Genomic DNA, 22,398 nt, shown 5'->3' with positions numbered 1-22,398 from the left:
TGGAATTGCGGGCTTATGCTTCATGTTGATGTAAATAAAACTTCGAGGAATGAATCAAATTGGTCACTATGTAATTGATAAATTGGATGATGATTAGATAATTATTATTATCTTGCTTATCTTTCACATTATTTCTAACATATATAAATTTCCAATCTTTTCATCCAGCGTACACCTAAATTTTTTCACATAGCTTTTTGAGCTGAAGATGTCTTTTCGTGGTCGGGGACGTGGTGGAGGTGGATTCAACAATCGTGGAAGAGGAGGATTTCGTGGCGGAGGACGAGGAGGTGGTCGAGGTGGAGGAAATTTCAACAGATATTCAGACGAACCACCAGAATGTGTCGTTGAACTTGGTAAATTGATGCACACTTGTCAAGATGAACTTGTATGCAAATGTACGAATGAAAAAATACCATACTTTAATGCACCAGTTTACTTGGAAAATAAGTCAAGAATCGGAAAAGTTGATGAAATATTTGGACCAATTCGCGACTTTTGTTTCTCCGTCAAACTAGCGGATAATATGAAAGCGAACTCTTTTTCTAAAGAATCAAAGTTTTACATTGATCCAATGAAGTTGCTTCCGCTTCAGAGATTTTTACCAAAACCTCCCGGGTCTGTGCAAAAGGGTGGTAGAGGAAGAGGTGGTGGACGTGGAAGGGGGGGTGGCCGTGGCGGAGGATTTCGAGGGGGCCGAGGTGGTGGTGGTTTCAGAGGAGGCCGGGGTGGTGGAGGCTTCAGGGGTGGCCGAGGTGGGGGATTTAGGGGTGGTCGTGGTGGTTTTCGGGGTAGAAGGTGATCTCTCCATCAGTGTGGAAATTTTTTAATCATTGCACTGAAATGGTGAATTGCCAGAACAAAAGGCTTTATTCCTATTTTTGCATTCATAAATTCAATCATACAAGAACATTGAAATATTTTTTTTCTATAATGTATTGACCGAACTGCATTTTCTCATCAAATTTACGTATTTGTACAAATGCAAAAGTCATATCAGCCAATTATTTGGGGAAACTTTTGTTATTAGTTGTCTGTTTTAAGCATATTTGGATAATGGTGGAACATGCTTCTAGATTTTTTTTGATATGCTGAATATATGGGTAATGCGACTTCTATTTCTAAATCATAATAAGAGTTATTCATTGATATCACGGTTATTGAGTCTTGAACAAAATCATGCATAGGCACAAATAATAAATTGAACTAATGGTTTTCCGTTCTGCTTGGATATATGGAAAGTACCTTTTTAGGTAAATATCAAATTTTTTCAGTTCAAATGTGAAACTGCCATTTTTAACATTATGTCAATAAATTTTTCTCTTATTGATTGTGTATATAGTGGTGTTATTGATTATGGGAAAAAGTCTGGCATTATAGATGATAGTATTGCAGTCAGAACGAATCGCTGAATTCGAAAAAATAAGACTGAATCATACTATAAGGGTAATAATTAATTTTCAAGCCAAATTACCCAATTAACATTTTTTCCCACCAACTATAAGTTAAAGTAATCAATTAACGATGCTGCTTATCAGGTAACTGATAATAAATTGTGCTGTAAAGCTAGTTTTGGGAGAATGGATTACTTCGGCTGCAGATATCTGCCTCCATATTCAGAAGTTGTTTTACTCTTTCTAGATGCTATTCAGGCTTTGTTGCGTCAAAAATCAGGTTCATGCTTCTTAAGAAAGTAACATATTGTAGATTGCTGCCGTGATCCACCAAACTAATACAATGGTGTTATCGAACTTATATGTATCGCCAATAATCATTGTTTGCTCTCATATCCCTGAACTCATTTTATCAATATTATATATAGCCAGTGTTACCACCCCTGGGTCACAAGTCTAGCTACGAGTGAAAATGAGAAATAAAACTTCCATCTTTTGTTCAACAAATATTTTGAAAATAAAACTAGTATTGTATGACATATTATTGACAACACCAAATCCTGTACGGCAGTGGTCATCACATCAACAAAATACAATTTAGTTTTAAAATAAAGAAAATTTATTATAACAATTGCATATTAGCTGATGAAGATCATGGTAGCCAGAGAAGTAAAGATGTTGAAACTATGTACCAGACAGAAAGACTTCATATAATTAGATAACATATTATATTCAACAGTGGGCATATTTAGACAAGCACCAAAATTGTTGACAAAGCATAATACAGAAAGGATCATTAGACCATTATAGCTGTTCAGAGTGAAAAAATAGTAGAAAAAGAAACAATTGAAACAGACAATAGGTAATGATGCATCACAGTGACAATAAGATAAAATCATAGAACTTTTTTGCATTTTCAAAAGTAACATATTTCAAACGACACTTAATTCTAAAAAAGCACCCAACAAAAAACTAGTAGGGCAATGCTAAAAGTGCGGCAATGAAATGTTCATGGCTTTTTGTTATCTGCTTCAGGTCAAAATCGCTTCTTGTTAAAGCACAAATAGCTTGAAAGTAAACATATCAGGCAGTCAGTTTTTAATTGAAACCCTTATGATAATAAAGGAGTACAAACATCTAATTGTTCTTTATCTTCTGCTGGACTCTTTATCATTTTAGTTATAGATTCAAATAATTTTTTTCCGTGCATCGAATTGTAGATTTCATGAGGTAAAATCTGAAAAATTTGGAAGTAGTAAAAAGGGTGATGGGAATGCACAAAGAAACTAGAGCTGCGTGCAGCTTTAACAGGCTTCCCGCGTAAAAAAAAATTTGCATTTTATTGCTAGCTGAGAACTTCTGCACATTTGAGGTGAATTTCAAGTTTGTAGGACCAATTTGAAAAAATAATAATAATAAATAAATAATAATAAAACACAGGAATACAATAGGTTCCCTGCTGACAAGCAGCGGGAAGCCTAATAATAAAACACAGGAATACAATAGGTTCCCTGCTGACAAGCAGCGGGAAGCCTAATAATTACTATGAGCTTTTTTCATATGTATCCCAGTTGTTCCAAGGGATGTGGAAAGCTGATAATCACCTGACAAACCATGGCCTCTAGTTCGTTTGAGACAGGAGTCCCCAAACTGGGGTACATCAATGTACACCCCCTGGAGGTACATTAATGATATTCGTTCCATAACTTGAAATCTGTCTCATAATATTTTAACACCCGGAGATTTCCCCACAAATACAGTAACTACAGAGTTGACATTTGCAGTTGACTTATTTTGTGCAATCACAGCATGTAAGGCAATTTTTGGAGTAAACAAGCGATCTATGAATTGTCCAAATGGTACCCATTAAAAATAAGTTTTGGGAACCCTAGGTAAGGGCATGCGTTGATGGTGGAAGTGGTAACGTACCTCGCACATAATTATCACCAATAAGATTCAAACCCACGGATGGTAATCAGTTAAAAGTACAGTCCAAGAATTTTCCTTACGCTTTACACGATGTTCAACAGTCGAAACAAATACAACGGAACAAATACAAAAAATCAATTGCAGGTGGCAAATGAACTCATGTCCTGTTGCAAGACATTAGTAAGACAGGAATTTTAGTCACTGTAAGTGAAACCTATTAAAACTCTAAGATCAAAATAAGAATAGTCAAGGATCCATCGCTATTCGAGCTACAAAATGTTACTACAATAGAAAAAACCTTTAGCTCACTTGTTCTACATTGATTTTCATTCCTTTTTGATATTGTTCTGTTTCGATCAAGTTGAAATAGAGTGGTTCAAATTCATCTATCAGTTTGAAGGTTGGAAGGCTCAACTTACTGATTATTTCAGGTATATCATGCTCAGAAGAATAGTCAAAATATGCAACCTGAAAATTAGAATCTCATGACTTCAAATTTGCTTTATTGGAACATTTGAGTTTAAAATTTGAAGAAGAAATAAACAAAGATTGTACAGTATTCAAAAAAAGGTATAAAGACTTGCTCAGACAAGGTTGTTCACCAAGGGTCGTTTGTTTTATTAGAAAATTTCCTCAAAGCCAGGTCTCTCATTCAGAAGTAAATGAGACTCATCTCTAGGCAAAGTTATGAGAGGCCATTAGAATGCAAAAAGCTGAAAAAACTGTATTAAAATTAATGACATGGTGGTACAGAAAACCTCATGAAAGTACCATGTTTCCCTGAAAATAAGACCTTGAAAATCTCGTAATTCTCAACTTTGTAATTTTGTTTTTGATGAATGGAAATAAAATACATTCCCCAAAAATAAGTCCTAGTGTTATTTTTCGAAAGAAAATTGAAATGAGTCCCAGTCTCATTTTCGGGGAAACATGGCATAGCATGAGAATTGTCACACTTGCTTAATATATCGCAGTAATTTATATTGAGAATACTGACAAAAATATATTAAATAATTTCATCAAATGAAAATGCTTCTTACCAAAAACTTTCCTGTAACATCTCCAAATGCCAAATTACTTATAAATGTGATGATTCGACAAAACATACTATTACAAATATCTTCATTGTTCAAACGTGAAGTATTGTGTGTTTTTGAGCATAAAATGATGACCTGAAAAATTGGATGTCGGAAATTATTCTCACTACAATATAAAATAGGGATTAATCAAATGATACACAATATTTGAAAAAAAAAATCCATGCATCGGGAACAATAAACTGGCGAATCCTATTTCCATCCTGGAATAGTAATAGAACGAAAAGTCATGGCACCACATTCCCACAATCATTTCATGGTAATCAATATTTAAAATCTTTTTCGTAAGCGTTTTAGAAACTAGGTAGTCCCAAAATCAATAGTAGACCTCGTGTATCATTGCATGCTTGTCCAGAGCTTTATGTGAAATAAAAAATATAATTCGAACCTTTTGAGCTTTGTTTATTTTTTCAATTAGATAGTCAAACGGGTTTTCTGCAACTATGTTTGTGTCGTCCCATATAGGTGTGTCCACTTCCAGACCGAGGTCTCCTTTGAGAAGGGAACAGAAATCGGACACAACTCTTCTGTGAGCTTTGCAATCTATAGCAGTTACCACAAAAACATTGACACTTTCAGGTAACTCCTCTATCTCAGCATCTGGAAATTTTCAAAAATGGTTAAAATGAATAATATATTAAAGATTGAATTGGTTGATTTTTTGAAAAATCTAAATTGAATCGTCTAGTCTAGAGACAACATATTTCTTGTTTCTTGTCCTCAAAGCATTTTCGCGGGTGTGCAATTTATCACTGTATAGTTCGGTTTACCACAAAGTTTACCAGAGGAGTGATATCTATCCCTTCGGGATGAGAATGCTGAATTGTTAAACACAATATAAAAAGATAAAGCACAGTGGAAATGATAGCAAAAAAGTCACTAAGCTGTTAACCTGACACGGCGTAAATATTTCGTATTAACAGTGATTGAAATATTATTTGGTAATGTAACATTAATCTCGTTCAAATATTGTGTTATGTTATTGTTATATAAACAGGAAAAATTGAAAATAATACACTGGCTTTACTTTTTATATATATGAACATTACTTGTCAGCAATTCTAGAATGGAGGTGAGAAATCTGTTGATAATTCCAAAGGGGTGCGAAAAACAAAAAAGATTTAATTTACTGGTTTACAGTATTAACCCTAGAAAGTGAAATTCTCAATAGGTTTCAATTTTGTTTTCTCTATTTAAACAGATATAAATAATAGACATTACTTTGTTGTCGAGTGATAGCTTCACATAAATCTTTTCCATGTTTTGTCTTATAAATTCCTTGTGATGTAACCTGTAAAATTTTATAAAATATTCCTTATTTAATTCCAATAATAATACCGGTAAGTCTTTAATAAAAGTCTATTAGTCGATAGTCAAACTTCAAAAGGGCAAATACTGACAGCATTTAGTGGCAACTATATATACTATGCCACTGTCCTTAACAAAAACATGATCAAAATTTTCATTGGACCAGAATATCACATCATATCATCCTTCGGCGCAAAAATGCAGTTTCAGTTTTAGTCTTTCACTAGGTCAGGGGTTGCAAATTGGGGTTTTTGATTAGTACTAGGGTTTTATGTATTTCAATTTTTTGAAGTGAAGCATGACTCATGTGTATGTCTGACATCACTCTGACTAACACAGCTTAAATTGCAAATGACATTTGCAACAAAAACACTATTGCCTGGTATGAAGTCGAAACTTTTGTTATTAGATTTTGGGATACCATTGCAAATTAATAATTTTTAGTCAATATGTTACCACTAAATTTTAGTGTAAGCATCACAAACAAGAGAGCAATGCTCTAATACAGCGATTCCCAAACTATGGGTGCGACCTACTGGTGGGTCGCAAGAGAAATCTCAGTGGGTCGTGAAAAGATGTAGAAAGCTTTGATCAATTATACTTATTAGGATCAGTGGCAAAGCAAATTTAAAAGCAAATTTCGAAATAAACTGCAACTTTTCAATTTTTACGTCTAAAACTATCTGAAATTGAAATAAATGTCAAGTCTATTATGGAAAATAGCAAGAAACAATCTCATCTTTCTCACTAGCTTCACTGAAAATTAAATTCGAGAAATTAAATTTGTTTCCTTCATCAATGTTTTCTTAATTTATCAAAGTTAAATGGGTCGCCATAAGCTGTGGTAAAAAATAGTGGGTCCCAACTGACAACTCTAAAAAGTTTGGGAGCCACTGTTCTAATATATGATTTGGAGTGGAGTGGAGAGGAATCATGAAATGAATTTTAAAAATAATGGCCTTCCAGCAGTGGTTGGTTTTCAACCTTTTTTTGAAATATATTATAGCAGAAATTACTTAAAAAATTGAGAAAGCTGCGCTTGTTCTCCATCAACATGATGCTTCCCACATATACAATTAATATTAACTGTTCAATATTAAATACAATCAATAAATTTCACAAATTAACAGAATCAATAGCTTTTACTTTTTATTGAAAAATTACTAATAATCTCTACCTCTTCTATATAAATTTTCCTCCCATTATGTTGATATTGTTCTGTATCGATCAGATAAAAATAAAGTCGTTCAAATTCTTCCATCAATTTAAAAATCGGAAAGTTCATCTTGTTCAATCGTACTGGTATGTGTTCTTCAGAACTATAGTGGGCAACCTAGGAAGTTTTTCAAAAAAAAAAAAATTTTTTATTCCAGCAAAAGAAAACGTACTTTTTGTACTAGCTGGTTATGTTGCAATAAAAAGTGCTGTTGTTTGTTGAACTTTGCATAGTAACCCAATACTTCTTAAAAACCGTTGCGTCTTATAGTCTAATACGCCTTCTATATTATTCTATTCTGATAGGGTCATCCTTTCGATACAACAATAGCTATATACAAATCTTACCAAGAATTTTCCAGTGTCTTTCCCAAAAGCCAAGCTGCAAATATGTTTCACAATGGAACAAAATCTACAACCACAAATATCGTCATTCCCCAAACAATTTTTGTTTTCTTTCGAACAGAGGATGATGACCTAAAGAAAACAATATAATATTACTGTCAGCATATTACGGTATATATAACTTTAACTGTATTCTTCATCACCCACAAGATTTTAACACTGTTTCCAATATTATGTGACAAAGAAGGATTATTAGAAATATTTTCAAGGCTCAAATAAACAACTTCCAATGCTAATACCATATAATCTACTATTTCGATTACATTGAGGAAAATAAAATTTAGTCATATATCCGATGTACCAGTGGACTATGCACTTTTATCCAAAGCCCTGGGACAATGCTCGGCCCGCCGAAGCATTTTATGTGCCCCCCCTCCCCCCTGCTCTTGGAGAAAGACGTGAAAATTTCTTACAACAACATACAAAATTTATTTTTATATTTAAACTTTATTTAAAATATCTAAACTACAAATTGTTGACATAATATTTTTTTTTTCATCTCTGTTTCAACAATGTCGGCCACCATTAAATTTGACACTATCATAGCGAATGGGAACAGGAACTATGATATCACAGTCAATCACTCAATGCAGCCATTTACATAAGAGATTTTCTGAAAGCTGCCCTTGCATAAAAAACTTCGCCCAACCGTGTGCAGGAATCATGTAATAACCATATCAAATGTTGCTGATTTGGAATGTAGTCAAATATTCCATTTCAGTCTCCTTGTTCATACCTTACTTGCTCTGTTTAGATTCTCAATGAAATATCTATCTGGATACTCAGCAATTTCTCTGCTGTGCCACAATGCTGTATCAACGTCCAGGCCTAAAGTAGCTTTGAGAAAAGTACAGAAGCTTGACACGACTTTATTGTGCGTATCCCAATTCAACGAGGACATGACAAATATCTTGTATTTTTGTTGTAACATACAAGGTTGCTGTTCCATATTTTCTGTATGTAAACAAGAGATGCTTAAATATATGAACACAAAAGCAAAAACAAAGTAGCATGGTTTACAATCTTTTGCAGTACCGATACGGTAGCGCAGTCTTCCCGACTTAAACAGACCAACGGATGGATCGTGATGCACGCAAACACAGAACTCCTACAAGGTGCGCAATTTTCAAGTTTGATGATGTCATCACACAAAAAATTGAATCTCATAGAGCCTGCAGAAATATTTGACATGAATAAAAGTAACAGCCTTCCACCAACACAACAATCCTCAACCACTGAAAATTTTAAATCAATTGGTCCATTATTTACAGAAAAAACGATTTTCACACAACTGAAATAACCAAGAATACCAACATCAATGATTAACAATAGTTTTTGAACATGAAAACAGGCTAACCAGGATTTGCATGTTTATTCTGGGAGAGAGGAAAGCCAATCAAAACCATGGAATGGACCCACTGCCTCTCACCCCTTTACCAGTCCACAATGCTGGGTCATTTCAATTTGCTATTTTGTTTTCGTTTAATGTATGCGAAGTTTACTGATCCCCAAAATCTTTCTTTAAGTTCATGTATCAAGATTAGTGAAATGCCAGTTAAAACATGTCACATCTCAAAATAAACTAAAAATAATAGGGATATGGTTTGGGCGTCTATTGTCCAAATATAAGAAATTAGTATGTGAAAAGTCTTACGCCTAAATAGTATAGTAAAGAAGGTACTCATATTTATGATTATAATTCTGTTTTTCATAAAATTCAATTAGGATCAAAATAATTTTTTACCTTCTTCAGTATCTGGCATTATCATTTGAAGAGCATCAACTGTTAAAAAGAAGGCAATGCAATTATCTTAAAAAAAGACCTTTAAATTTGAAAGTGATTTAGGCAGAGTTTTCTTTTCAAATTGTAGGGTATTTTAAATTGTTTAACTCCAAAATTGAGAGATAGGGGTGACACCTATAAGGACAATGACTTTTATCTCAGTTATAGCAGGAATGTGGATATTCATTTCGTGATGATTCTCCAGTCAAACATTTTTATACAAAACATTCTCACACAGCACACCACTGATATCTAATGTTATGTAAAAAGCTGCTATTTTTGAAGGGACTGTAATCTTTCCAGTTTGGCATTCACTACAAAATTTAAATAAGCAATATGTGTATGTGTGAGTACATGAATGACTATTGATAGACACAATCTGATCTAGTAATATAAATACATTCTCACCATTATTGTTGTCATTTGTATTACAGCCATGTGATTTCTTTAATATTCGACGTCTTATACGTAGCCGAAGAATTATGAAAGAGACAACTAAGAACCCGACAAACACGAGTGATATCACCAGGGGCCAAACTATGTTTTCATTACTACTTTTAGATGATGCATGAATGGTGCAATCTAAAAAAATATATATTATTTTTCTAGGAGGATAAAAATGTTGTGGTTTAATCTTGATATAATTATATACTGTAAGTTATTTATTGAAATTCCCTTTTCATAATGTTTAATTCAAATCCCATGTACGTGAAAGTAGAGTTAGCGAAAAACTAAAGAGCAATGTTCGAACTTATTGACAAAAAATATCAAGCCACTTTCGTAGAGAATTTGCCGAGAAAATAATCCCTAACTTTTTCTACAATTGAGTATAGAAAATATAGAATCGATAGTCCATTTTAGAGCAGTGATATTACGGTGCTTATATTGAGATCTATGACTTGAATTTGATCTAAACCGAGATGACTCTTATGACAGACAACTTTCATCTTAAAAAAAAAAAATATTTCAAATCTTTTGATTCTTGAAAATTTCACCAGAAACTTTGCACGAAACCATGTATTATATATCCAACATAAGTTTCAATGGATTCAATATGATTCGAACAAAACCATACTTACCATAGAAGTTGATGATTGTATCATGAACGGCATTTCCATTTTTGTTTCCCATGAGTTTGATATGACAAGGCAGCGATAAATTAAGACTGAGATTGTACAATACACCACATGGCTGAAAAAAAAAATAAAAAATTGAATTTACATTAAATGGGATTCTTCTCCGCAACTACAACAAGAATAGAGATACTGAACTAAAACAAATTTTTGAGTCTTGTGAACAATCAACCATCATATTCACAATTGTAATGATAACCCTAATAACCTATGATTTCAAAAACATGAGTCCGTCTTAAGTCTATTATCTTATTTTTCTGCAGAATTTTTTTTAATAAATGTGGAGAAAACTGTAACACAAAAACAACCAAAAAATAAAATGATAAAATACCTCTAGGTCTGTGAAATATTGATAGATGTTATTACAAGCTGTATGTTGTTCGTATTCCTGACAGAAAACAATAATTGCACGATTCCCATAATGATGTGATACTTTGTAGGAAAATTCAACACTCCTATTTTCACAATGCAACTTGGATGCACCATTCAACACATTTTCACCACCTGTGTATAGTTAATATTATAAAATAGTAAAATACCAAGAAGAAATGATTAGGAATAAGTATAAAATACTTTGATTGTCAAATTTACATGAATGTATGTAAGATGATACAAAATAGGTTAATTAGTCGTAAATAGTAAAATTATAATATACTCTTATAATAGGAAACAAATATGGAAACCCTCAACCAATAATAAGTTATCTAATCTGTTTATTGTACGATGTTTTACAATGCCTTCCACCCCAAGCAAGACTGGGCACAACAAGCAACCGCTGGCTGATATGTGAGAAGCACCAGAATTTTTCCAGCTCATCATTGCGTACATATTTTTTACACCCTGGATGAGGTGATGGTATAGGGTTGGAAACAGATAGTTAACCTGGGCCTACATATTCAAGTGGAAACTCTTTATTTACTATGTTTCCTTTTAAACAATATTACTAAATGTGGATACATCCGTCGATGGACCTCAAACTTAATAATGAACTTGCTAAAACTTTTTCCAAAGTTCCCCTTCATCTTTAAAGTTTCTACGAAAGGAAACAAAACAAAAATGTAATTTCCATACCTTGACAATCAGATACATCAAACATATGTGGATCATCACAATCTGAAGAATAGGAAATAATTTGATAATTGGTTTTAGAAAATTGAAAATTTTTACTAAATTTTTCCCTGGCAGTTGCTTCGAATTAAAACTCTTACATAAGTGAAAACCACAATGAAATTAGAAATCTTTAAAACAGGTTTTTAACCTCTGAACATTCTTGAGAATTTTGAAAAATGAAAAAAGTTTACATGTGAATATCTTATTTAATGTGAAGTGCTAGGCGGTGGGAAAACCCCTTGCCATCGCACTTGTGGTTACCCTTGGTACAGTTGGAATCTCTTGACCGTATAATTATGTGCGAGAAGATTGCTGAACTCCTCTCCATTGAAAGGTTGTTCATTTGACCGCTGGTCAGTTATGGTTTCCTTCACCATCAAGTCCACGCATGTAAAATAAATAACTGGTGAACCATTCCCCATCCCGGAGTGGACAGGTAAACATACGGAAGGCCATGGTTGGCGATATAGTAAAGCTGTCTTATTGACTTTCCTATCCCCTGGCAATCTTTGATGTATTTGAAAATCCTATCCTAAATGAGGGATCGCGAATGACATTGCTTTGCGAAAACTGGTAAAAGAAATGCCCATCAGTTCTATACTTTCCTGTTTAATCGCACTAAAAACTAACTGGATTACAGCAAATGCTCCAGATATAAATACTATATAATCTAACATTACATCAACATACCTGGGATATTGATGTGAAATTTCAAGCTGCTAAGTCCTGGCAGACTGTGTACTCTCACTTTGTACATTTCACCAGGCTTGACATAAGTGCCACTGTCCCGCCCATAGCAATCAAAAAAGAACGTGGGCTGAAAATATTATAATTGGAAATAAAGTGGACTTAATTGTGGAAAATCATTTTCAAAATTACAATACTTGAAGATAAAATAAGTTGCTAGAAAGTGATTACTTATCATTTTTGTCAGTATTTGAAACCGACCTTTGACCCCAAATTTTGCTGTGTTCATAATCCACATGCATTCTTTACAGGTACAATTCTTTATGAGTTTCAATAAAAAATTTTCAACATCAGCCTGGAATTTTGCTGACATTATGGTGGTCATTTTAGTTCTTTGGCTTTTGTCTCGATATATTTCAACATTACTTTCTTGTTTCTTTGTTTCTATTCACCCTAGCTTTCAAAACGGAAATTTAAAATGAAATATAGGAAACCGCTGATAATTCATTATAATAAAAGATGTTTAGTCTGGTGCATTTTTGCTAGTTTTACCTTCATTTTATAACCAAGTAGTTTGCGAGTATGTGCCATTGAAAAACATTTTGTATATGATGAGTTTTTATCGTGCTTCTCCATTTTGTTTTTGTTTTTCACTTCAATGAAATAACCAAAATCACTCATGTTATCTGAAAATAAAATAAAAAAATTCTTGTATTATAGTTACCATAGCTAAAACATAAAAGTTAAAATAGTGTAGTAATTAGTGATAGATTAATAAAATAATCAAAGAAATATACAGAAAACTAAGACGGAAAAACAATCCAAAAGTAAACTTTTTACTCACAAAAGATTATTATTAAAATCCTTTTTATGGAAATTTATTGGTAATTAATAATCACCAACAGGCAAAACCTAAACCAGAGATTATAATTATAGTTTGGAGCTTGCAAAACTTATTGACTCGATAACAATGTCAGGATATTGAATCCATTATAGAACAGAAAAGGTTCATGAAATCAGTTATTTGAAAAAATTGATCTTTCAATATTAATATAAACAACTACCATTTTGAAGCATAAATACAACAAAAAAATTTTGAATAAAATTTGCAATACAACCGTGTCTAGATCGAAAAAACAAGAAATAATCAAGCAAAAGACAAAGCTAATCTTAGTAATCCTTCGAACATTGTCAATCACTCAGATAAATTTCATTTCCTTGTATTCCCAACTAACCTAATTCGGGTTGGACAAAAAAAAACAGAGAAATTATCATTGTTACAGCGGAAACTAAGTCTTTTTTGCTTCAAATATCTTTGAATACATTGGTATAGTAATTTTATATAAACTTACATTCAATTCCAAAAGTCCATGAAAAATTTAGAGCTAATTTGATATTGTTTTTATCTTCTAAGTCTTTGTATTTATACCAGCCTTTTGTATTTTCAACAGATTCTGGAGCATTTCCCAAACTTTTCGATTTCTTTGCACATGAAGAAACTCTATTAGCTGAAATAAAAACAAAAATTAACTTAAGCATAGTGAAAATGACTCTCATGACATTCAAATTGATTTGAAATTATTTATATCCAATATTTTTAATACTTGATTTTTTTTCATTTGCAAAATTGTCCTTTTGAGCAATCGTAGTCTGTCTTTCAGTACAACTAAAAAGGGTAATTTATTTGATTTCCAAGAACTGGAAAAATAGAGGAAAGGTCGAGTTATTGTATTTCTCAACATTCCCTGCATTTCCAGATGTAGTAATGTCATTCAATATACATTGACTTCAATGTCAACGGATCTCAAACTTTTTGCTCATTCGACACCAAATTATTTTGGAAAAAACTTGCGTTTACACAAAAAAAAAATTGCTGCCCTTAAATAAACTCATTTTTGTCATTGTTTGTGAGCATTTAGTGCCCCACAGGCCTTCAGCGCACCCTTTGGGAACCGCCGTTCTATGTGTTCTTTGCTGATCATTAATCAACTTATAATATATTCAGTATTTTATATCCGAAATATTATTATAAAACAATCAGAATAGAAAATTATTAATTCCTGGATCCACGGCAAGAACATGTCAAATAAACTCGTTTTAAACCAATTCTGTTCCCTGATGCTATCATAATGAAAGAATGGAAAAAGAGTATAAAATGTAATAAAATTCTGAATATATATTTAAAAAACATGTGATGGATGGAAATTTAACCAAATTAGGAGTTGCCTTCGGAATAAAATGCAAATGAACAATAGTATAGGCATTGAGTAAATGAGTACATTTGTGCGAAGAGCTCTATTAGAATTCATGAATGTGTCACATTTGGGGCAGGGCAATTAGAATCAAATAGTAAATTTTCAATTGCTGCCATCTTGTTTCGATTCGGTCTAACGAAAGTCGAGGTAGATTCTTCATTTTGTTTATTGAAGCCATATATTTACAATACAATTTGACATATGACTCATTTCTATCATGTGACTACTTGATGAAACTTGTTTCTCATTGTGTGTGAACGCTCAGTGAACTTACTGAGTCATGGATTCTGTGATTTCAGTAATTTACCGTATATATCTTGAGGACATAATTCAATAAAAAAGTCACACCTAATTCGATTGGATCCTGAAATCATCAGATATTCGGAAATGCCGAGCCATGGTCACACTTTATTGAAAAATAAAAAATCTACCAGTACTAACATATTGTTTCTTGTTCAATATGATAATGTCATTTTATTTATTGAAATCGTGAACTTTTGGATTGCACGGTTTTGTTAAAATAGTACATCAAAACATGTCACGTAACAAAGTCACCTAAACAAAACATTGCCAATGGCAAAATGGTGTGAAATTTTCATTTGTGTAACAATAATACATCGACTTATCAGAAACGTTTTTCGGTTCGTGATGATAAAAGTAGCAATTATAAATGTTAAATCTAACGAAAAAATAGAGATTAAAAAAAATTTTCAAGACGACCATGTCTATTTTCCCAGACATGTTACTCGTAACTTTTAGCCAGTATGACATACACATAAAACATACCGGTATATCATATTTCACATACCATAAGACGTATCGATTATAAAACGCACCCTCACCAATAGTCACCATTAATAAATTGTTTAGATTGAGGTTTTGTATATTTGTAAGGCACAACTGGAACTGGTACTGGTTTTGAGTGTAGGCGATAAAGCACAACCTGATCCATGCATTAGGTGCAAAGGCTACAAGGCACACAATTAGTTTGGCTGGAAAAGACAATACTATCCAATATTGTATAGAAAAAATTCAAAATCCTGTGAATAGCGGCATTAGCGGGTGTGTAACGACCCACAATAATTCTGTCTCGTAGTTTCAGTAGCTCTCGACATTTGAGTTATCGATTTGTAGATTATTCGCTTTTACCTCTGAGAGTTCACAAGCTCTCTTTCTAAAAAAAAAAAGAGATAAAATTATGCATAATATCATAATATAAATAATTCACATACCATCTATATGAACACATTGTATCTCATGTGTTTTTTCATCACTGACGCTTGTTGCTAAAGTATTGCAGTTTGAAGCACATTGTTTTATTGTTGGAGTAACATCATCTACAAAAAAATTAAACATACTGAAAAATATCCGAACATTTTGAAAGATAATGCAGCGTTTCTAACGTGTTTAACAGCAGATGCATGATAGTGTGACTGTGAGGATGTCAGCACTGCTTTATGACTAGCCAACTTTATTACTGTATCCAATATCCATGTATTTAAATTGCAATTGATTGTTTGGCTTAAGCACACAATCTAGCCAAGAGTATATTCTCCCAATTAAAACGCAAGTGTAACTAAAATTTCAATCAGTGATTTATAATAATGCATCATAAATTATAGGTTGGAAAGGTCGTGTCTCTTAGCCCCTTGCTGGTATCTCTCTCATTCACTGAACAGTCAATTTCATAAAAACCAAAACTTGAATCGTCCAATTAATCTTTCATGCAGTAAAATGACATCAAAATGGTTGCAAAGATATGAAGTAACATATGAACACGTTTCACAAAAAAAATTACATTCTCCAATTAATTCATAATATATTTCTATTATTTGCTTCAGCTGATCTATATATTGTTTACCATTAGGTACTTGAACAACCGCATCAGTTCTTGTATAAGCTAAGTTGTTTTTGTTTAATGGTAAACTTGATATCGATACATTGATTGTTGAACCATAACGTACAAATGTATTGGAGTATTTTCCGTAACAACTGTTTTCAAATATATCCTGTAGTGAAAATAAAGAATAAATTTACATTAGAACCAGGGATGGCCATTCTTAACCGAATCTACTATTCCGTGGGGAATTAGGTAAAAAAAAACATGTCGGGGCTCGGGACCAATGTATATTTATTGAGTTTTATTGGGAATGTAGGAAGGTTGAATATAAAAGTGATTTGATTGGGTTTTCCTTTTTAACAGTTTAAAAGCCTTTTTGATCATAATATTGTGTGAATCAATTGTTATCAAAATGATAAATTTTCAAATGAAATTATTCCAAATCATTCATAGAATCAAATTTTTGGGACATGTAATTTTATTAGCATACCACCGTCAATGACACCAACCGTATTAACAAAACAATCCACTTTGTGCCCAATCATGCTCAAACAAAAAAACATTCAATCAATACGGGTCTATTTCAATACCTTCTTGTTACTGTGGTAATCCATACTTTCGTATATACGATAACATCTTATATAATTTGTGATTCCATCTGTTATATTTAGTAAATATCCATTTGTGTGCCTCAAAATCCCTGATAAAATTGAAAAAAAAATTATAAGGAATGGTAAAGAATAATCAAAAAATATTCTGTCAGTAAGTTATGAATAACAATCAAATTTAACTTCAATTAAAAATAGTGTTTAAACCTTTCCATGCAATTTTTATTTTTTATTAAAAAATCGTATTTGCTACGCCGATTTTATGCATTTGTACCCCCACAACTAATAGATCGACTAACGAAAAACTAAAGATCCTCTGCTGCCCACTGACGGCTCGTTGGAAAGCTTATTTAAAGAGCTTGCAATTGGCGATTAAAAAAAAAAGTTTTTTTTTCAAAAGTGGTGGTCTGAGTCACAAACCGAATAGAAAAAAGGCATTTTTTTTCTTGGGAGTTGAAACTTCAAACCGTGATAAAAAATAGAAATATTCGCTAAATCCTTTACTGTTACCGCTTCGTGGTTGGCAAACAATAGCATAATATTGCTGTAGCAATTTCGTGATCCAACTCAAAATACTTTGGTAGATGGAAGGGATAATATGTCTTCTATTACCACCCAAAAAGCACCGAAATTTGCATAAATTTCAAAAACACTCCTTCGTTCCGCCGCAAATAAAATTCCCGTCGTAAACGAAAGCGAGATTTACCGTCGCTTATGTTAATCTCGAAGAAGACTTCTTATCAATAAACTAAAACCCGGAAAAACTAGACCAACAGTTTACGACCGATTGCTAAATAAAACAGTGGAGTACATCAACGTACCCGCCGCAATCTAGCGACTTTTGTCGTGGGTACGTATACGTGCCCACCGCACAGATAGGGTTAAGTATGTCTAATACTGGGTCATGTTGAGTGAACCGACAATTTACAGCAATTCTCTGATGCAAATCCAGGCAATGCATTCTGCTAAGGTTTATTAGAAATTGCATGAGATAGGGCGCAATGTTCTCCCATCGAAGAGAAATTCCACCCCGGGGAGGCATTTTGTCGTTCTTGGGGTGGAATTTTGCTTTGTATTTTTTGTATTCGCTGTAATAGTACTAACTAAGTTTCATTACTACAATACTTATTTATACACACATTACAAACTTGAAAATCGATAGCCAACGTAATCACCTTTCAATTTCTATTGGAAATTTGAATTACAATTACCGCCAATAAAGATACTAATATTTGACTGCATCCCTCCTACTATAAGAGGTTAAAAATTTCTAAATTTCTTCTTCAATATGTGATGAGTTTGAAAAAAGCACTCTGACTCCAACTGCAATATCAATAAAATATAAAAGCATGCTCAAACTCTAACTGAATAGTCCCAAATCAAGATCGAAAAATTTATTTTTGTCAACCCAAATAGAAGATAATTATACATACCAAAATATGGAGGAGACCATTTCAAATTCAAAGCTAGTTTTTGTCTTCCATCGATGTCTTGAAATTTAACAAATGAAATATCAAAGATTCGAGGACGCACTGAATAGTTTTGTTCTGCAGTCATTGAGTAATTGCAATCTAGAATATGAAAAGAGTAACATTAGAAATATTGAAATCTAAAAATTAAATAGGTAAAAATAGTATAACAGAAAATAAATAATTTTTAAATCTGAAGACTATATGACATAATATCTACCGATAGATAAGAAAATCGACAAAATTTCAATCTCAACACCGGCCAATCAGAAAATTCCATGAAAGTATAAGAAGTTTTTATGGGGAATTTGTGTATATGTAATAAAAATAACTTTAGTCATTTGTTGTGAAATTTAGTCACGTACATTCAAACAAATAACTTCAGGTATTGCAAACTATCCAAACAATTTTATGTCAATCTGTATTGTCCTTGGGTCTCCTTATATAACACAATTTTTCATTGGCACATAAATGTATATTTCAACATTTTATTTTTACAAATTGGAACACTGTAAAAAAACATTGCCAACCCCTGCTTTAAACTATAGCATATATACAAATGAAGTATATTCATTCACACAAATAATATTATTTCACATACCTTTGATCAAACATGTCATATGTTTTCTATTCCTGCTTGATATATAAGAACAATTCGAATCACATGATGGAATTCCATTAAAAATTGATAAATCTTCATATACAACCTCATCATTACCATGTTCCAACAAGCTACCATTCACCATGAGATATTGAAGACCGCAGAACTCTACCAGAAGCAGTATTTTCAATAATACTACCAGCATATTTAAGAAACTATTCTAATTATTCAATCTAAATCAACATTATTCAAGCATCAATACAATGTTATTATATAGGAACGAGTGATAAAAGCAAAATAATAATCTATGTGATAATGACGATTTATCTCTTTAAAAACAAGTGAAAAATGCAACGTTTTCTCAATAACACTTGTTATTTTTAGGTGACTTAAAACCAGGGATGTCCGGTAGATTTCGTTTGAATTATTTGGGATCAAAATTTCAAATCTTCATGCGAAAAATTTTGTTGATAAATATTTCGCATAAAATTTAAATCAATTTGAAAATTTCGCTGTATGCAATTATTTTGAATACCTTATGAATAAAATTCCCATTTTTATTTATAATACAATTTTTTTCTGAAAAAATCAAAACTCAAAATTCAAAAGTAGTTTGACTTGTATTGTGTTAAAAATGCAGGTAAAATTTAACCTACCGGTATATCATGATTTTTATGACAAAATTAATGATTCTTTGTTTTCAGAATTTAAATCGTAAATTTGATTCTGAAAACGTTTTCACTGTGGACATCCCCAGATCCTTTGCAAAATATAATGCTATACTGTAAAAAGCAAGTCACATATTATCAAAAAATAGAAGACCAATATTAAGATAAAAGCTGAAAAATATTTGCAATATAGGAAGAAGAAAAAATATAATTGCTGAAAAAACGATAAAATGATAAAAAAGAATTTGGGCAAATGTAAACAGAATTGATTACTTTGGCATTAGATTAGTATTTTACATTTTAATACAGAAAAAAATAATTATGGCCAGATCGAATTTCAAAATTTTCAATTCATTCAATTCAAAATTCCAACAAGTAAACCACCCATAAATACCGGTAATATAAATATAATATAAAAAATGGCAATAAGAAAATAGCCAAATTGATTTGAAAAACGAATGGTTGATGAATGACTACACAAAACAACCTCAAAGTTACAGGCCGTTTTCAAACACATTCCATCCTCGGGACCAAGCTTGAGCATGATAAGATAAACAATGAAGTTAAAATGGCCGAATATCCTAACTTTAGTAGTTAAGATAGGATTTGTATACCAGTATCTATTCCGGGGAGAGAAGTCATTAAGACAACTTAATCATTTCACGAACCAAGGCCTATTCTTCGGTTATCAGTCTATATAAGATATAGAGTTTATAAGACATAGGTTTATACAGGCATATCAAGGGTTTTCAACTAAAAAGCACTGAAGTTTTTTCTAGGTTTATATAATCAATGGAATGTTCAATAATGTTTATAAATACTTCTGAGAAAGTTAGAAATTTGATTTCAATTCGCTTCCTTCAAATCTCACAAAATGACAATTTTTAAGAAATTTATAATATTTATTAAAATATTTGGAGCCAATGTAAAACAAACATGACATAAAATTGCTATTGCTATACAGAATTTTTAACTTAAAACTAAAAAACTACATAATCTAATAAAAACTCTTTACTGATTTTTATCACTAAAATGAAAGATGTGCAAATTAAGTTCAGATTAGATATGGCTATAATAGAACAATTTACAGTTACTATTGAATTCACCAAAATTATACCTGATAACGACGAAAAGTTGAAAGTTACTGTAGATAAACATCATTATGATCAAATTTGATATTTCATTCGTTACAGTCAGAAGTAAAATAGAGCTTATTTCTCGACAGCCTATACTATAGGCCCTATAGTGTGTCAAATTCTCAAAATTGCAAATTCGGAAGGAAAAGGAACCTATTCTAAATTCTTCCTGAAATAAAAAAAAAAAAAACTAATGTATTCGGTAATTTCATTCATTTTGGACATTTCTAGTTTGACATAAACATGGCTCATCAAACAATTCCAATTTTAAAAATAAAATACTGAATTTTGCAAAATTTACAGAATAGGGGCAATTTCCCTGGTATAGACCACAATGCCAATTAAAATAATTCAAATAGTTACAGTTCAGTGTTAAAATTTATTGTCAAAAGTGATTGTCAAACTGAGGTACGATGATGGTGTATTATGCACATAACAGAAATGACGTTTCGAAATATTGGAAAATTGTGATGTTTTACCTGTTACACAGATTCCACATAAAATAAAAAAATTTATTTTAAAATCAAATTCGAAACACATAATACGATCTGTGGAAGATTGTTTTACAGAAAAGTATGAATGAACGAAAAAGAAACCTGATTCTTTCAACTGAAAGTTTAGTGAAAAAAATGGAAGGCAACACTAAATATTACATCTAAAGAATCTAAATCTACCTTGCATGGCAGATTAGAACATCAATAATAAAAATAGAATACAGATATTTACATAATTATCTATTAGCATGGGGAAGACGGAACGAGACCACTATTTTAAAGAAATATACACCTGCATAAAAGCTGAAAATTTCATAAAACAAGTGGACTTCTAAAACATATAACACATACACATACAAAATGTATGTGTGCATGTGGACGCGCAATAAAACATACAAAAATATTTTCAATCAAAAAATAATTATTCAGTATGTGAACAGATATTGGAAGGAGGCTTTGTGTTGTTAAAGCCAGGGCTTGGAAGCCGAAGCTATAGTCTTGAGTCATGGAGCCATTTTGAAGGAGCCGAAGTCAAAACTACCAGAAATTTTAGTGGCTTCAGCTCCTAACAATCTAGTTATTTTTCCACATTTATAATTTTCCGAGCTGGAGTCTAGCTCTGACACAAAAAATGAAGCTATAGAGCAGGAGCTTAATACACATGTTGAATATGCTTTCACTCTGGAGCTGGATACAGAGCCATCGTAATTTCGAACCAGCTCCCAAGCCTTGGTTAAAGCTCCAATTGGAATCAAAATAGAACTCAAACCGGTTCCAGTGAGTTCACTAACCTAGTACATTGGTGACAATTTAAACAGAAGCTAGTCAGACCTTCCAAAGTAGTAAGAAGGTCATAGGTGGGAGCCGACTGTAACCAACCCGTAATTGAATCACTCATGCGAATTACCAAAGAAATCAAAGCAAAATTAATAAACACCAGATGGATCATTATCATAATTTGCTACTTAATAGTTCACGGAACAAATGTACAATAACATCAAAACACTGTAATTTTCTGTTTTTTTTTTTCTAATAAAAGTATCAACCATTTTTATAAAATGAAATCGATCATCTTTGCAACAATATTTAGCTTATTATTAAGATAAATTAGATTTTAACTGCACATGGCAAGAGAAAATCAGAACTAGTGTTACTAGCTTCAAGAAGAAAATTTTTAGAGAATGACTGGGACATTTTCACAAAAATTGAACCAGTCAATTAATTAAGCAGAAGACAACATTCTCTGAAAGGTCTCGAAGATTTCGC

General features: G+C 32.2%; 2 protein-coding genes across 3 annotated transcripts; one reads left to right on the top strand and one right to left on the bottom strand.

The window, feature by feature from the left end:
• The first annotated feature begins 154 nt into the window (after positions 1-154).
• LOC120326137 (H/ACA ribonucleoprotein complex subunit 1-like) lies at positions 155-1,337 on the top strand. Its single transcript, XM_039392374.2, has one exon. It carries the CDS (start codon positions 209-211, stop codon positions 800-802), a length of 594 nt encoding a protein of 197 aa, XP_039248308.1. The 5' UTR covers positions 155-208; the 3' UTR covers positions 803-1,337.
• A 646-nt stretch (positions 1,338-1,983) lies between these two features.
• On the bottom strand, positions 1,984-22,391 carry LOC120326136 (uncharacterized). Of its 2 annotated transcripts, XM_039392371.2 has the most exons (21): positions 18,835-22,391; positions 18,198-18,335; positions 16,747-16,856; positions 16,178-16,325; positions 15,549-15,653; positions 13,414-13,569; positions 12,614-12,747; positions 12,065-12,191; positions 11,336-11,377; positions 10,596-10,768; positions 10,211-10,322; positions 9,540-9,713; positions 9,093-9,131; positions 8,085-8,302; positions 7,292-7,420; positions 6,906-7,061; positions 5,642-5,711; positions 4,809-5,020; positions 4,364-4,495; positions 3,633-3,791; positions 1,984-2,631 (listed from the first exon to the last, which is right to left on the bottom strand). In XM_039392371.2, the coding sequence occupies exons 1-21, from the start codon at positions 19,037-19,039 to the stop codon at positions 2,506-2,508; spliced, it is 2,865 nt and encodes a 954-aa protein (XP_039248305.2). In that variant the 5' UTR covers positions 19,040-22,391; the 3' UTR covers positions 1,984-2,505. The 2 variants fall into 2 exon arrangements, with proteins under 2 accessions (XP_039248305.2, XP_039248306.2); XM_039392372.2 differs by lacking the exon at positions 9,093-9,131.
• Between the last annotated feature and the right edge of the window lie 7 nt (positions 22,392-22,398).

Source organism: Styela clava, chromosome 4, assembly GCF_964204865.1.
Source record: "Styela clava chromosome 4, kaStyClav1.hap1.2, whole genome shotgun sequence".
Lineage (NCBI taxonomy): Eukaryota > Metazoa > Chordata > Ascidiacea > Stolidobranchia > Styelidae > Styela > Styela clava.
The sequence above is the reverse complement of the archived record's forward strand: the minus strand, read 5'-3'. Positions and strand labels throughout refer to the sequence as shown.